The 18,320-nt window shown below is 37.8% G+C and overlaps 1 protein-coding gene across 2 annotated transcripts in view; it reads left to right on the forward strand.

Annotated features, from left to right (window-relative positions):
* The first annotated feature begins 4,803 nt into the window (after positions 1 to 4,803).
* Efcab2 (EF-hand calcium binding domain 2) overlaps positions 4,804 to 18,320 on the forward strand; it is a 133,097-nt gene continuing 119,580 nt past the window's right edge. Inside the window, exon 1 of one of the 2 annotated variants that reach the window (XM_046432518.2) lies at positions 4,804 to 5,307. In XM_046432518.2, the coding sequence (XP_046288474.1) occupies positions 4,932 to 5,307 (376 nt within the window). In that variant the 5' untranslated portion in view covers positions 4,804 to 4,931. The remainder of the gene's footprint in view (positions 5,308 to 18,320) is intronic. The other variant, XM_046432517.2, reaches the window with a different exon arrangement.

Consider the following 18,320-nt stretch of genomic DNA (forward strand, 5'->3'; position numbering starts at 1 on the left):
TATTACTGGCGGCAAACCATCCTCTTTTGTAAGCACTCTAAGTGGAAGTTGAATCTCAGAGAAGAAGATGGGGTTTGATTTCTATGTGTTTCTTTCTATAGAAAACTCAGGGTTCATTTCTCTTAAAGACAGTGAACCTCCTTGCAAGTTCTTTAAAATTTTTCAAAGCTATTAAATCTCATGAAAACTCTTTGGGAGTTAGGATAATACTATTTCTATTTTTTTTTTTTTTGAGTTAACTAAATTTTAATGAGATTACATGTCTCGGGCTAGGGATCTAGCTCAGTGGTAGCAAGCTTGCCTAGCATGTACAAAGCCCTGGGTTCAACCCCCAGCAATGCAATAAGTGAATAAATAAAATAAAGAGATTACATGACTTGCCTAGGCTCTTGAGGTAAATGACAATGTTGAAGGAAAAATCCAGTTTTTGTTTTTTAAGTTACAGCATTCTCTCTTTATCCACAGTTTTACTTCACATAGTTTCAGTTACCCATGGTCAACCATAGTCAGCAAATATTAAGTGGAGAATTCCAGAAGTAAACAATTCATAATTTTTCAGTTGGGAGCCATTCTGAGTAATATGATGAAATCTCACTCAGTCCTATGTCAATCTCACAGTAAAGGATGGGAATCTTTCTTTTCTGGTATATCCATGTTGTATACGCTACTTACCCATTATCCAGTGGGTATCTTGGTCACCATATCAACTATCATGGAATTTCAGTGCTTAAGTCTAAGTAACCATTCCTTTACTAATAATGGCCCCAAAATACAAGGCCAGTGATGCTGGCAATTCAGACATGCCAAAGAGAGGCTGTAAAGTGCTTTCTTTAAGTGGAAAGATAAAAATTTACAATTTAATAAAGAAAGAAAAAAACTATATGCCAAAGTTGTTAAGATCTATGATATTGATAGACCCAACCTGATCTTTTCTTAAAATTGGGCATCTCGCCACAAAACCATGAAAAGATAATTTCAGCTTTACTATAAATTACTGCAAATTCTGAACCTGCTTGGAATGCCTGCCCGTGCCTTGAACTCACCCATGCCTGGCTCTCTGACCAGATAGCAGCCCTCTCTGAAACTTAGTGACACCTCATAAATATTGGCCTTCCCTGGCCAGACAATGACCCTCTCTGAGGCTCTAATGGTCCTCATAAATTCTGATGTTGGGACCAGCAAAAAATGTAAACTACCATTAGTGTGATGCTTGACAGAGTTCTGTTATCTGTAACCCCCCTTTGTGTAACATTCTGGGCTATAAAGCTGGGCTGCAGGAAAGCTGGGGTGCTGTCTTGTTCCCGCCGTTTTGGGAGGGAGAGGCAGCCCAGCCGGTCGAAATAATAAGCTTGCTTTAATTTGATTTTAATTGGAGTCAGTGGTCTTTTCTTGCGTCCTGGTCTAACAATATATTGTTGTTCATCTCTTACTATGCCTAATTACAAATTAAAGTTGATCACAGCTACGGATGTATAGGAAAAATAAAACCATAGCAGTTTCATGTATTTGCTGAGGGTCTGGAAATGTAATCCTTTTGGAAAAAGGGGGATTACTATATTCTTAACCCAAGGAGATTTCAATTATCTTCATACTAGGGAAGCAGACATAATGTCAAGATTTTTTTGACTTACCATTTTGCATTATTTACAACACATGCCCTTTCCACTTTACTCACATCTTAGTAACTGCATCAGTTGTATTCAGAAGAAACATTTTCTGTATTCCTCATGGGCATGGTACTGATATCTGTCTGAACAGATTAAACTCAGTATAAATTAAAGCATGCAAAAGGACATAACTGCACATACCCAAGTGGCCCTGCAGAGTACAATTAGTCAAATAAGTGCACTGTCTAAAACTATGCTCTTTCTCTTATGATTTAACCCTAATAATTTTCCATAATATCCATGGGTAGGAAAAAAAATAACTTTATGATTTTGAATTTCTAAAAATCACTATGAGATTTTTAAATAAAATGTTTTAACAGTATACAATATTACAAAGTTACCCAAGCTGTAGTTTAGAAACAAAACATATTCTAAAAGGCAAAAAAAAAAAAAAAAAGGTTGTAGTTAGTTTGCGATTATTGAGACAGAAAAAGTTTTAAAAGTATAATATAATCAGCAGTCAGGTCTTCACAGCCAAAGAGCACAAAGCAGATGATCACTCATTGGTAATGTGGGTCTATTTTGTTGTTGCTACTTAGATAATCATTTTCACTTGTGGAAAGTTTTCTAGATCTATACTTTATGGCTAATGAACTAATTAGGCAGTTGAAAAGTATGAATTAAGCACCTGATATAAGCTCCAATTAGAAGTGATACTGTGGATATGTAAAAGATGTGTAAGATTAGGCTCCTGTCTTCAGACATAAAGGAGAGGGGGCAAATTAACATACATTTAACATTTTTTTAACTGACCCAAACCTATAAGAAACAGTATTTTTTTTTTTTTTTGATACTGGGGATTGAACTCAGGAGCATTCAACCACTGAGCCACATCCCCATTTTGTATTTTATTTAGAGACAGGATCTCACTGAGTTGCTTAGCACCTCACTTTTTGGCTGAGGCTGGCTTTGAGCTTGGGATCCTCTTACCTCAGCCTCCCAAGCCGCTGAGATTACAGGTGGGCACCACCCAGCTCTGCAGAAACAGTATTTTTTAAAGGTACTGTAGGAGGTTCAGAGAAGTAGAGATTACTGTGAGTTGGAATAACATAAATAAAAAAGCTTCATTAAATAGTTAAATTTAGTAAAATATATAAGAAATATTGGGAGGAAGGTTGCAGAGAAATCTGTTCAACTCTTAAAAATAGTAACTGTTTTTTTATTATAAATAAATGTTCATGTAAGGATTCCATTTTATTAACATGTACCACCAATACTTTTACTGATATAAAAATATTATGAAAAAGGCAAACCTATCTTATTTGCAAGAAGTTCGATGAACCTGGACCTTTTTGTTATACCTTTACTTTATTGATTTATATTTGGTGCTGAGGATCGAACCCAGGGGCCCACACATGCCAGGCAAGCGCTCTACCACTGAGCCACAACCCCAGCCCAAATCTGGGTCTTAAAAAAAAATCTTGAGAAGACTAACTCCTGTCTTAATTTTTAAGACATATATTATTTCAAATTAGATGTTGTAGAGTGTACCTGTATTCTGTAGTTCTGGTTAATCCGGAGGCTGAGGCAAGAGGACGGCTTGAGACAAAAAGTTAGAGGCTGTACTGGACAACACCAAGAGACCCATCTCTTAAAAAAAAGAAAGAAAGAAGAGAAAGAAAGACTAGGGATGTAGCTTAGTGGTAAAGTACTTGCCTAGAATATAGAAGGTTCTAGGCTCAATCCTTATCACTGCAAAAATAAATACTTACGTAAATTAAAATTTAAAAATAAAATAAAAACACTATTTCAGACAGAAACGTTGAAAAAATGTTCTGAGCACTGGGAATATATGTGGATGAATGAAGTTTCTTGTCTTCAGGACTTTCAGTTTGGTAGAAAACAAGTAAATAAAATGATTGCAAACCAGTGTGAGAACCTGTATGAATATAGAGCAAAAGAGGCAGAGGTTGAGAGGTAAAGGTTAGAACAGGTGACCTTCAAGGTCATCCTACAGGACAACCAGGAAGGGACAAATGTGTGTGTCTGTGGGAGGGTGAATTCTGGGGGCGGGGACAGTTGGAAGGAGCATTCCAAAAAGAGTTGAATGTAAAAGGCACAGAAAAGGGCACAGTGAGTGAAGAGTAGGCCTGAGACCAGAGTTAGAGTTCCTACACTTATTTCAAACCTTCATTTCTATATGGGGAGAGGGAACCTCTAAAAACTACAACACAGTGACTATGAAAGTTAAATATAAACGAATGGTAACGATTACATTTCTATATTTTGGGGAGTTAAGAATTTACTGTTCACACTTGCATTAATTTTATAAAAATAACTACTAATATAAGCCATTTGGTGACGATTCAAGCATTTAACATTCATAATTTTCAAACAGAATGATGATCAGAGCACTAAATAGATCTCTCTCTAGAATAAAATACATATTTTAATAAAGAATAGTTTGCTTTAGGGTTCCAGGGATTATAGAACCAGAATTAATAAAAGGAGCATTAAAAACTGTTTTTAATAAAATCATTAAATAGCAACACCATGTATTTTGAAAGCCTCTTAAAATTTAGTTTATAAATTGCTCTTATGTGCATTAAGTCGTTAAATTAGTACACATATGCTGACATATCATTAAACATTAGCTTAAAAATAGCCACAGCATTAGGCATTTTATTCAAAGCTTTTTTTTTAAAGTATCCTAATAGGTAAGCTTATTGATAAATAACAATTTAACACCATGCTATAGCTGCAAAGTTTCAGGAAAGCAGAATTTAAAACTTCCATTATAATTTTAACCTGAGGTTATGTCAAAATTTTACAACTAGGAACATATGAATGTATGTAATTCTGAGCACAACATGGGCACGTTTCTGTTGCTATGAGAACCTTTTATTTTGTATCAGAAATCGCAGCCTTGACGACGCAGTGTTTGCGCCTATTTTGCACGTTTTTCTACAGCGATTCCTCTCTAGTAATAGTTGAATGGCTCTGGTTTCCTCTTGCACTCTGCCCATGTCCGTTTTAGCTCCAGTTCTCATAGGCTGTACCGTCACTTTCTCTGGGAGGACTGGACAGGAGAAAACAAGGATGGAGCCAGCAAGGCGGTTCTGCAGCAGCCGGGCGGCTTCCCAGCGCCAGGGGGCTGTGAATGGGAAGGGGGAGGAGGGTGGATTGCAGTTTAATTCTATTACGCCCTGGGGAGCCGAGCTCTTCACCCAGCTCTCTGGCTGCGTTTTAAATCCGCAGTTAAAAAAAAAAAAAAATCGAGCACGCCACGTCGTACAAACGAGGGAGTGAGAGATAGAGCACAGTATGATGTCCCCAAGTCAATCACAAACAATGGAAAGAAGGGGTTCACAACCTTATTATGGAATGATTCCCCTAGACACGGAGAAACCCAGACCCCGGAGAGAAAAGGCCGGAGACCGGTGGCGCGGGTCCAGGGGGGCAGGCAGGGTTTTCCGATGCTCGCGCGCCGGGCCGGGGGAGAGGGGCGGGGGGAGGGTGGTCGCGGCGGGAAGCCGCGGAGGCGGCTCTAAGCCCCCAGCCCCGCCCCGTTTGGGCGGCCCCTCCCCGATCCCGGGCTCCAGGCGTCGCGGGGGCCCAAGGGGGGCGACCCGGGCTAACGACTGGCATCTCCCAGGCGACCGGCTCCGCATCAAGATGGCGGAAGATAAAGACAAGGAAGGTATGGATGGTAGCGCGGAGACAGCGGCTGCCCTCGCCGCCCGCCGCGACCCTGGGAAGTGCCGGGTGGGGACAGGTCATTCCCCCATCTTTAGCCCCCACGAGCTGGGAGAGGGTGGCCTGAGGAGGGGCCCCCTTCCCCGCGTCCTCGCAGTCACAAGCACGGGCGCCTCGGCCCCGCCTCCCCATCCTCCGCCCTCTTCTTCCCCGCCCTCCGCGTCCTCTCCTCCCCCTCAGAGGCCGGGCTTCGGCTTCTGCGCGGGCTGCGGCCCATGCGCCAGCCCGGGAGGCTGATAATGGCGTCCTTGTTCTTGGTTGCGCGGTCGCCACCGCCGCCTCCACACCCTCGTCCTGGGTCTCGGGGCCGCAGGCGCCAGGCCGGCAGTTGTCCAGGCGGTGGACACCCGGAGGTCATCTGGACGAGGACGGGTTCTGGCCGCCGAAATCTGGAGGGATCCTTTCCCGCCGCTCTGAGACCCCGCCCGGGCTCAGCCTGGTGGCGCTCGCCGCCACCATTTTGCCTCCGTAGTGAGAATGCGGCCTCCTGGTCACAGCCGCTCGACGGGTGTCTCCGGCCTGCGAAATGCCTGCCCGCCCCGCTCTACCCACCTGGGTCGGAACTTAAGAAAACAAAACAAAGCAAACGACAATTTTAGTAAACACGAAAAAGCAAAACCCCGCAATGACGCGTTGGAGCCGCTGTGCGCCACCCCGACCTCCCGGTCGCCCTGGGCAGAGGCGGGACTGGCCTGTGAGGCTTGAGGTGGCCGCATCAGAGGGGTTGATGCGTTTCTTGTGCGAAAAATCGATTATCCACTTGTAATTGCAAGGCCTTTAAATTGTTCCTGATTCAGCGGTATGGTTTAAATCCGACCCTTAGTTACTGTCCTTACTTAACTCCAAAAAAAAACAAAAAACAAAACAAAACAAAAAACCCGCCAGCCATGGAACAGTAGAGGTAAAATAATTCTGGAAGTGAAAATAATACTCCACCTTTTGTTTCCTTTCCAGAGCGCTGAAAACACCCCCCCACCCCACCCCTCTTTTTTCTTAGCATGGAACATCGAAGTGTGGTAGTCAGGTTAACACCAATATTTACAGGAAAGATTTAGTCACTCATAGTAATTACAAAATAAGCAGAGAAACATGAAATTGTGCCAAAGATCTACCTAGGGATAACAAATACTGATTTTTTTTAAATGGTATAATTAATCTCAGAAGTCAAGATTATTTTATAGGTGTTACCTTTACTAAGATGTCCTTATAATTTAATGGTGCTGTTTTAAAAATGGCAAAAAATCTTAATTTTTTCGATTAAAAAACTTCCCCAGAGAGCTGAGTGACTTATTTTTATTTAAGTTCTTGTTTATTAAGAACAAAAAGAAGAGTTTTTTTTTTTTTTTAAAGATTTGATTAGGCTAGCATGAGAAACGTGCACTGGGTTTTTTTTTTTTGGCAGATTTTTCCAGTTTTTATTTTTACTTTAAAAAACCATTAAAAGCATTCCAAATTTTTCAATTTTCAAAAAATATTTTTGTGTTTAGGATAAGGTAATGCAGAGGAAAAAAAAATCTATCTATGACCATAGAAGTTAAAAGTCTAATGCCATTTAGTAAGTTGGCCTATGTTTATTAATTTATTATTATTATTATTTTAATTTTTATGTGGTGTTAAGGCTCGAACCCAGTGCCTCCTGCATGCTAGGCAAGTGCTCCAGCCACTGGGCTACAGCCCCAGCCCTCTGGCCTATGTTTAATGCCCTTTGATTGGAAAGCATTCTGGTTAACATTTTGGAGGATACAAAATGGGAAAAAAATTGCATTAGCTCTCAAGAAGTGTGCCATCACTAAGGAAGACATATACAAATGGGAGCTAGTTAACTGTACTCAGTTGCCATTGTGCCAGGCAAGTTATATACCCTTGAAATCTGTGGGCAGTCCTGGACATCTCTGGGAACTTACTGGAAATGTAGAATCTCAGGCCCTGCCCTGATTTATTTGATCATTCTTAATTTTTGTATATCTCATGAAAGTTTGAGAAGCAGTATTATGTGGTATATCTTATTTATTTATTTATTTTGGGGCCTGGGGATTGAATCCAGGGGCTTTTTACCACTGAGCTACATCCTCAGTCCTTTTAAAATTTTTAAAATTTTGAGACAGGGTCTCCCTAAGTTTCTGATTGTCTCCCTAAGATGGTGAGGCAGACCTTAAACTTCTGATATTCAGCCTCCTGAGTTGCTGGGACTACATGCCTGTGCCACTTTACCTGGTTTATTTCATTAATTCTTAACAGTTTAATGAGTTAACTAAAATTGCATGAAGGGCATGAGGAAATAAAGGTATTTTGTTGGAGGATAAACTGGAGACTCACTTTGATGATCAGCTCTTCATATGAATATAATTACTGTATTTGATTCTCACTTCAGAAGTGTCAGAAATTACACCTACCTGGGTATGGGTGGTCCACACCTGTAATCCTACTGATTTGGGAGGCTGAGGTAGGAGTATCTCAAGTTGAAGACTAGCCTCAGTGATTTAGCAAGGTCCTAAGCAATTTACACCCTGTTTCAAAAAACCTAAAAAGAGCTGAGGATGTAGGAGATATATATAGCTCAGGGATGAAGTGCCCCTGGGTTCAATCCCTAGTACCTAGCTAATTAATCAGAATTGATCAGATTCTTGGGGATTCACTCAAGCTAACTAAATTCATGAAAAACTGATGTGCAGAATAGAATGATTTATTAGGGTTGTTTTAGAGGTAGTTGATGTATTGATATATTGACCAAAAAGCTGATTACAGCAGTGAATATATTGTTTTATGAGTGTTAAGCTTTGTGAGAGATTGTGTTGAACCCCAATGCAAAGAAAAGGTATCAACTCCTATTTTAGATCGAATTAAAGCAAGCTTTAAAGAGAGCTGATCAGTGACTGTCTCCCCTAACTTGAGCTAGAGACCAGCCCTCCAGCTGTGCAAGAATGAGATTTTATAGCACAAAAAGTTGCAAAGGGGGTGTCTTGAAAACTTACAAATAACAGGATTTTGACAGGCATAATACAAAGGCAGATAGTAGGTTAATAATCTACATGACATGAGATTTCAAAGTAGGGAGTAAATTCAGATCCCAACATCAGAATTTATGAAGCGCCTCTGAGGTTTCAGAGCAGGTTGTTATCTGATCAGGGGGAGCTAGGCATGGGTGAGTTCAAGGCATGGGCAGGACTTCCAAACTAATTTAGAAATCTCAGTAATTTATAGTAAAACAGAAATTAACTTTTCATGATTTTGTGCCGAGATGGCTCCCAATCTTAAAATGGAATTAGGCCCGGTTCATCAGTTGTTTATAGTTCAAAAGCTGCTTGATGACAGGGAATCACACACAAAAATAATAGTTTTGAAGGACATACGCATTACCCTGTCAGTCTCCAAAGGCCATTTCTGATCTGTCTCTTGCTAATAAGCACAATAAATACTTGCTGAGGACAGGTTATGGTTTAATCAAAGCCTTACTATTAATTTCCCCAAAACATTTTATACTTAAAAATATATAAAACCAGTTTTAGGCTTTAGTTCCTCTCCTCCTTACAGGTATCCTTGCATTTCACTAGGCTCAACAAATGCTTTTTCACAGTGCCAAGGTGTTTACTGACACTTCTTTAAAAACTACATGCCAGGAATGGTAGTACATACTTGTAACCCACCTACTCTGGATACTGAGGCAGGAGGATCACAAATTCGAGGCCAGCCTCTGCAATTTAGTGAGATCCTGTCTCAAAAAATAAAAAGGGCTGGAAATGTTAGTGCATAGTAGAACACTCCAAGGTTAATCTCCACTCCAAGGTTAATCTCTAGTATCGCAAAACAAACAAAAACATCTATAAAAAAAAACCTCTTTGTAGAAATATATATATGTTGTAAATAATCCATCTTTAATCTTGAGATTTTTTAAAGTTGTAAAGGTGGAAACATTTTCTGGGTAACATTCCTTTGAACACTTGGGGATTAGCTTTGATACAAGTCTTAAGAATATCCTAAACCCAACTCCGTGGTTCATGCCTGTAATCCCAGTAGTTTGGCAGGCTGAGACAGGAGGATTGCAAGTTCAAAGTTACCCTCAGCAATGGTGGGTACTATGCAATTCAGTGAGACCCTGTCTCTAAATAAAATACAAAATAGGGCTGGAGATGTGGCTCAGTGGTAGAGTGCCCCCGAGTTCAACCCTTGGTACCAAAAAAAAAATTTTTTTCTTAGGATTATCTATTAGAGGGTGCTATATTGTGCTCAATTTAGAAAAGTTTTTTTTGTAAGAGTATATGCATTGAAATTGATTGTTATGCTTATGTGTAGCATTTTTGTACTTTAACCCGGTATAATTTACTTTTTCCTAAAGATGTACATAATAAGCTAAAAATTAAAGTTGAAAAAAGGTTAATTTTAAATCACTTAATTTCTTTTTTCTTTACTGAAAGAATATTTGATGGGCTAGGGATGTGGCTCAAGTGGTAGCATGCTCATCTAGCATGCGTGAGGCACTGGGTTCGATTCTCAGCACCACATAAAAATAAAATGGAGATATTAAAAAATTTTTTTAAAAAAGAATATTTGAAATGAGATAGGACAAATTCTTTTTAAAGTTTCTGTGATATTTTTCTGAAGTTTCCCTAGCCAGAACATTTTTGTTTTTTCTTTCTTTTGTTTAAATTAAAAACCAATGCAATTGTTGAGTCTTTGGATCTTTAAACCTTATTTCTGTCTCTTAGAGAATTTTATGTAGGACTAGAATGATCTTCTGTTTGTAACTAGTATCATGTTTTGTAATTAGAAACATGTCTAGGAAATAAACTATTTAGGTATAAAATTGTAACTTTTGGTAGGCCAGTGAGCTTCAGAAGAAGGTATATCAGTTTTTTTTTTTTTTTTTAATAAGCTTCAGCTACTCAAAGCTTGCTCTAGGATGTACTATTTTTGTTTGTACTAAAATATTCTTTGTTACTTTGCATTCTTTGATAACATTACATGGTAAAATACCTCCAGTTCAGTTATGAGGGAAGTTTTACTTGTTTTTTGATTCCTTGCATTGTGCCACTCCTCTGAAAACATAGTATTTGGAAATCTAAATAGAAATGCACAAATTACCAGTTGCCATAGATAGTACAGATTGAAGTTTGTGGTATAGTCCAAAGGGTGAGCTTTGGGCTAAGACCTGAATTTGAATTTCATCTTCCCTAAGCCTTAACTATCTGATCTTAGTGAAAGTGCTAAATCTAAGAAGCCTCAGGCTCCTCAGTGTAAAGTGGGGCTAATTATACCTATTTCATTATTATGGAAACAGTGTCTTCTTACTCATACTTATGTACCCAGGATCCACCACAATTCTTGGCATTAAAGGAATGCTGAGTGAAATAGGAAAAAAAGTGCTTGGTACATTCTAGGGAGTTAGTGGTTATTTGTGTATGTTTGTCATGAAATCATAGGGTTGAGAAAAATTTAAAGTTTAACCAGTTTTTGATAATACATGATGCATTTGTCATATTTTTGGAGCCATTTAATAAGTTTTCTCCCTATTTTAGACCGACATAAACATCCAGGGGAAGGCTGGGGCTGTAGCTCAGTGGCATAGTGCTTGTCTAGCATGTGTGAGGCACTGGGTTTGATCCTTAGCACTGTATAAAAAAAAATAAACAAATAAAATAAAGGCATTCTGTCCATCTACAATTATTAAAAAAAAAAAGCAACATCCAGGTAAGTCTAAACAAAAAAGAAAACTGACTTACTGAAACCTAATTTACTTCTTCTCATTCAGAATTTTAAAAAAGAGAAAAAATGCACTGAAATTTATATTAGTTTATACACATTTTTGAAGAATACTCAAGATTTAAAAAATAAAATGAATGAGATACTACCTCATACCCATTAGGATGGCATCTATTAAAAATATGTCTATCAAATCCTATATTTGATATTATAAACATGTAGTTTGGGTTTTATAGCTACTAAGAGTATAATAAATAATTTACTTTTTATTTTTTGGTGGTGTTGGGGATCAAACCCAGGACCTTGAGCATTCTAGACAAGTGCTTTACTATGGAGCCACATCCTCAGTCCTGTAATTTATTTTTTTAAATGCAGTCATATATTTGGGAGTCTAAAGACCTGGGGTGGAATTTGGACACTGCTTCTTTTTAGATTTTAGTTGAATGTGTCAATTTCTCTGAATTTCAGTTCAAAGCATTTCCAGTCTAATGAGGATGATGGGCAGTTAAGATAATACTGATATAATGATCTAATAAGTGCTATGATATCTATATTTATATAGTGATTAGGCATTCTGGAAGAGTCACCTGATTCACACATATATCCTTTACATTAAAGCCCTCTTTTATTCTCTTTTGTAGTTAATTTTCTTCTATCTTCATATTAACTTATAATTGTGTATGTATGTTTGCTATTCCTTCTAGACTCTTTATGTTCCAGAAGGATAGGGGTCATGCTTTATTTGCTCTTAATATTTAATATACCCAGGATGTGGCACATAGTAGCTCAGTAAGTATTTACTGAATGTTAAATAAAAGTTGGCTTCCTGAAAAAGGCAACTCTAAGTTAATCTTGAAGGGTTAATAGCCCAGAGAACAAGAAGAGGAGAAAATTTCAGGAAGAGAAGAAATAATGAGCTTGAAGTCATGAAGATTAGGCTCAGTAATTATACGGGTATTTAATATGGCTAGAATTTTAGTTCAGTTAGGAGGAGGTGTGTTAGCTTTCTCTTGGTATGATAAAATACTTGAGAAAAACAACTTAAAAGAGGAAAGATTTATTTTGGCTCAAGAGTTTCAGAGGTTTCTGTCCATGGCACTGTTATTTCTGGACCTGTTATGAGGCAGAGAATCATGGCAAGAGGGGCAGAGTGGTTCATTTCACTGTAGCCAGGAAACAGAACAAGAAAGAAGAGGCCAAGTTATAGCCTTGAAGGGCACATCCCCAAGAACCTACTTTTTCCACCTCCTGAGTTTCTACCACCTCCCAGTAGCCCATCAAATTATGAATCCATCAATGGCTTCATCTATTGATAAAATTTGAGCCCACATGATCCAATCATTTTCCAATGACCCCACCTCACCACTGCTGCATTGGGAACCAAGTCTTCCAACACATGAACTTTTGGGGTTCATTTCTGATCCAATCATAATGGAGATGTGGTAGTGTTTTAAAATTTATTCTTTTTTTTGATATTTATTTTTTAGTTTTCGGTGGACACAACATCCTTATTTTATTTTTATGTGGTGCTGAGGATCGAACCCAGTGCTTCACACATATGAGGCAAGTGCTCTACCACTGAGCTACAGCCCCAGCCCTTAAAATTTTATTCTTACAGCATTGATGGGGCATTAATTTTTCATGAGACAATCATATTTGTTGTTTGGAAAAAGTCACTTGAGCAAGTGTTTAGAATGAATTAGAGTGGAACAAAATTAGAGTTCCAGTATTAGTCCAGAAAGATAAGATTCTGAACCCAGATAATAGAGGTCAGGGATGAAAAAAGGAGGAAGAGGCTAGAGAGACTTAATAGTTTTTGTAATAAGTTGGATATGAATGTTGAATCAAGTCAGAGGCAAAAATGTTTGGATAACACAAACGCAAGAGAATAAAGAGGAATAGTAGAGTGATATAAATAATGCTTGTAGTCTTGCACATGTTGAGTTTAGGTGCCTGTGGGACATCCAGGTTGAGATATAAAGTAGGTAGCAATGTGTGCTTGATACCTAAATATCTATTGTATGAAACATGAGGAAAAAAGGTCTGTGCTGAATTGTTTGAATGTGTACAATAGTGGCAGTAACCATGGGAGTGGTTGAAAATGCCCTGAGAAAATGGGTAGAATGAAAAGATATTGACTGAAATGAGAAGGGACTAAGATTAAAAAAATGGGTAAAATTAATAACTGCTTTGAGGAAAAGAGCCAATTATAGAGTCATGGGAAAATGAGAAAATGAAATAATGAAAACCAAAGGTAAAAGAGAATTTCATACTCAAAAAATTTGGCAGGGGGGAAGAAACTCCAGTAGGGGCTAGGGTTGTAGCTCAGTGGTAGAGCACTCGCCTAGCACATGTGAGGCACTGGGTTCTATCATCAGCACTACATAAAAATAAATGAATAAAATAAAGGTATTGTGTCCATCTACAACTAACAAACAAACATACAAAACAAACAAAAAAACCCTCAATAGTTAACATTTATAGAATGTTTACTGTAAAATAGATACTGGGGGGTGCTACATGTTTTCCATTTATTATGTCATTTAATCTAACACACCCATTTTGATAGGTGCCTCTACTATCATCTTTTTACAAATGAGGGTAATAAGTTGGGTATGAATATTGAGTCAAGTCAAAGACAAGAATGACTCTTGAATTTCTTGCTTGGGAACAGAGAAAGAATGGATAGACTAGGTGCAACTATCCTATAACCAAAGAAAATAAAGTGTAAGTTAGTAGAGGAATCAGAAAGATAAAGCAGGCTTCTAGTTTCAGCTGCAACAGGTAAGAGCTTGGGAGTTATCACTCCTGTTGCTGCTGGAGCCATAAACTGGAAGAAACTTTTTTATTTTTTTTATGGTGGTGGAGATCAAACCCAGGGCTTTATGCATGCTAGGCAAGTGCTCTACCATTTTGCTGTATCCCCAGCCCAGCATTTAGTAATTTTGACAAACTGTTAGAGCACAAGTATAGGCTTCTTTGGGAATGAGAAACTCCTGGAGGCCTCCAGTCTTAGGCAGTCTCCCTTATACTTTCACCTCAATCTTAGGCAATCTCCCTCATTCTTTCAGGGTATCATCATGAAGAGGCAAGAAAGAACATCTTGTTGTTTAGAGGGAGAAGAGAAAGCACCAATTTTGAAAAATGCTTAAGAAAATTCTCTATAGCAACGGTCTACTTTTAAGAGGCAAAATACTTTACCAGAGTTTTATCCTAACAACATTTAGCCAGCTCCAGTGCCCACTATCCTTCCTGTCACAGCTAAGAGGATGGGAAGAAGCTGAAAACACACTTGTGAGGGTCACAGTACGGGACATGGCTCCACTAGAAGGCTGAGATTTAATCATAAGATTACCACCACATCAACAATAATATAATACAACAATAGTGGATTACAGCTGACAGACTTGCAAGGTGCAGACTCTATTTAAGGAGGGGTTGCAAGGAAACTCAAAGATAACAGAGAGACAAAAAAAAAGGGCACTAGAGGAATCTAGCTCTGACAGCTACAGAAAACTTTAAACACAGTCTTACTGCTTAGACTGATGTAAAGCCTCGCACTAATGGCTATTCATCTCAGTTCTTCTTACTTGATGCATCATATCATGTCTGACTTCCAGCAAAAAATTACAAGGCATGGGGCTGGGTTTGTGGCTCAGTGGTAGAGCAATTGCCTAGCATGTGTGAGGCACTGGGTTCTATCCTCAGCAGCACATAAAAATAAATAAATAAATAAAGGTATTGTATCCTTTTACAACTAAAATAAAAAAATTACAAGGCATTTAACAGGCAAGAAAAACAACCTGAAGACTCTCATTCGTGATACATATTTTGTAATCATTAGGGAATTTACAGAACTATTGTTGGTATGTTAAGGAGTGTAATAGAAAAAGTAGACAACATGGAAGAATACAGGGGCTGTGTACATAGATTCTAATAAAGAAAAAGAAATGTTAGAAATTAAAAGTGTAATGGTAAATGTAATGGTAATGGAGAATGGTTTTGTTGACCCGTCAGTAAACTCAATGTTACTGAGGAAAGAATTACTGAATTACTTAAATATGTACTAGTAGAAAAATTGACAGACTGAAATGCAAAGAGAACAAAACAAAACAAAAAAACCTAAAACCAAAACAAAATCCGAGTATCTAAGAACCATTGGGGCAATTTCAAAAGATGCGAAATACATGTACTTTGAATACCAGAAAGAAAAGGAAGAAGTTAGCAGAAGAAATGTTTGAAAGAAATGATGTCTAAGAATTTTCCCACAGTGCTGCAAGTTGGCACAACCACTATGGAAAGCAGTATGGAGATTCCTCAGAAAACTTGTAATGGAGCCACCATTTGACCCAGCTATCCTACTTCTAGGTTTATACCCAAAGGACTTAAAATCAGCATACTACAGTAATGCAGCCATATCAATGTTTATTGCAGCTCAATTCACATAGCTAAACTATGGAACCAACCTAGATGTCCTTCAATGGATGAATGTTTAAAGAAAATGTGATATATATATTCAATGGAATATTACTCAGTTTTAAAGAAGAATGAAATTATGGCACTTGCCAGTAAATGGATGGAGTTGGAGACTATCATGCTAAGCAAAATAAGCCAATCCCCAAAAACCAAAGGCCAAATGTTTTCTCTACTATGCAGATGCTAATTCACAATAAGTTGGGTGGGGCACTAGAGAAGAATAGAGTTATCTTAGATTAGGGAAGTGAAGGGAGGGGAGGGGAGGAGATGTGGGGATAGGAAGGATAGTAGAATGGAATAGACATCATTACTTTATGTATATATATGACTGCATGACCAATGTGATTCTACAACATGTACACTCAGAAAAATGAGAAATTATATCCCATCTATGTATGATATATCAAAGTGCATTAATGCATCCTATTATCATGTATAACTAAAACAAATAAAAAAAATTTAAAAAAAATAGAAAAAAGAAGAATTTTCCCACAGTAAATGACAGACATCAAACCAAAGATGCAAAAAACTGACAGGACACCAGGCAGGATTAATACCAAAAAATCTAGCTGGGTGCAGTGGGGCATGCCTGTAATCCCAGCAACTCAGAAGGCTGAGACATGAGAATGGCAAGTTCTAGGCCAGCCTTAGCAACTTGGTGAGACCCTGTCTCAAAATAAAAAAAAAAAAAGGGCTGGGGATGTGGCTCAGTGGTTAAGTGCCCCTGTGTTCAATCCCCAGACCTGTCCCCCACCAAAAAAAAAAAAAATAGATTGTTTCCCAATTTTGTTATAAATAATTCTGCAATTAATGTTATACAAATATCTTTTGACCCAGCTTTGATCCATATTATCTGCCCGCTTTGGAAAAATGATTACATTTAACATTATTTCTATAGGTTATGAAGAATAATCCTTTTGTACTGATTACATTAATGCCTTTCTAATTTTTTTTATTAAAGATTACCAATCAGATTACCAATCAGAACTTATGATCAGAGTAAGATACATATTTGCTTATTGTCCATCTATCCTCTTACAGTGGAAAGTCCATGAAGCCACAGCCATTGTTTCATCTATTGCCCCAATCCATGAAATTTAGAAAACGTATAGGATAATCGGTATAAATGTTAAATCAGTGAAAAAGTCAGGAGTAAAGAAAATTAATGTCACTCTGCACTGTCTTATTGTGAGTGAATGTATTTTTCTGTTAATCTTCTAAAAATATTGAAACTAGCTCAGTGTTACTCCCATTAAATTTGCACATGCACTAGATTGGAAATCACATACTTAATTCAACTTATTATTTAAAAAACTAGAATGGCACTTACACTTCAACATAGTGGTTGGGCACACATTTATGTTTACCTTTCCTGAAACTCCACTAAAATTACAGTAAAGGAATATAAAAGGCATAGGACAAAGAGAATAAGAGAAGATAATTGTAGTTTCTAAATAGACATTAAGAGAGAAGGTAATACATTGCTAAATGGACAGATGAAAGGCAACTAACCTAGCAGAACCAAAGAGAATATATAAAAGTCTGTAGTGGAAGGAGCCAAAAAACCAAACCAGTTTGAACTGTAAAAACTCTTCAAAGCCCCACCTTAGAGGCAGCAGTCAGCTCTAAAGGCATGCATGTGGTCAGGCTAAATATAGGAGGTTTGGATGAAAGTCCAAATAGGTAACATCTTAGTTAAAAAGATGTTAACTAAGGCAAGAAGTTAACATCTCTCATCCCCTGGATAACTAGGTGACCACTCCCTTTCAATTTTGCAGAAGACTGGAAGTGCTATTATTATGATTATTACTATCTTTGAAGTGGTAGCTGGCATATTATTAAAATTTGCTTGAAATTCAGTATTATCACATAGATGAAGTATTCTGAGTAGGTCTCAAAGTAATAAAGATGAAAAATGGCTGTGTATCTAACTGATATCCGAAAAAAGGAGGTTTTGAAATTCTCTTCAGATCTTCATTAGTAATGAGGGGGAGGAGTTATGTACCTCTTGGTTAGTTGATTTGAAATGGCAAATAAAATATAAAATAATTTTAAACATTAAAACTCTCAAAAGTAAAAAGGAATTCAGATATTAAGAGCTTCATGTGAAATCATTAAGTAAAATGAAATTTCATATGAAACTGTGCCTTTTAATGAAGTGAGTAAAAAAAAATGATCTAGGATTTGACTACAATTTCAATGACTTTCATCCATTATACTTGAGGCTTTTCACTTCCATGGTCAAACCTTGGATACTGCCATCATCTAGAATTGTACCACCTCTGAAATCTTTTTTTTTTTTTTTTTAATTTTTTATTGTTGGCTGTTCAAAACATTACATAGTTCTTGATATATCATATTTCACACTTTGATTCAAGTGGGTTATGAGCTCCCATTTTTACCCCATATACAGATTGCAGAATCACATCAGTTACACATCCATTGATTTACATATTGCCATACTAGTGTCTGTTGTGTTCTGCTGCCTTTCCTATCCTCTACTATCCCCCCTCCCCTCCCCTCCCCTCCCCTCTTCTCTCTCTGCCCCCTCTACTGACATTCATTTGTCCCCCTTGTATTATTTTTCCCTTTCCCCTCACTTCCTCTTGTATGTACTTTTGTATAACTCTGAGGGTCTCCTTCCATTTCCATGCAATTTCCCTTCTCTCTCCCTTTCCCTCCCACCTCTCATCCCTGTTTAATGTTAATCTTCTTGTCATGCTCTTCGACCCTACTCTGTTCTTAGTTACTCTCCTTATATCAAAGAAGACATTTGGCATTTGT

This window comes from Marmota monax, unplaced genomic scaffold (assembly GCF_021218885.2).
Source record: "Marmota monax isolate L192 unplaced genomic scaffold, Marmota_monax_Labrador192_F-V1.1 WCK01_AAM20220418_F8-fsc00090, whole genome shotgun sequence".
NCBI classification, from domain to species: domain Eukaryota; kingdom Metazoa; phylum Chordata; class Mammalia; order Rodentia; family Sciuridae; genus Marmota; species Marmota monax.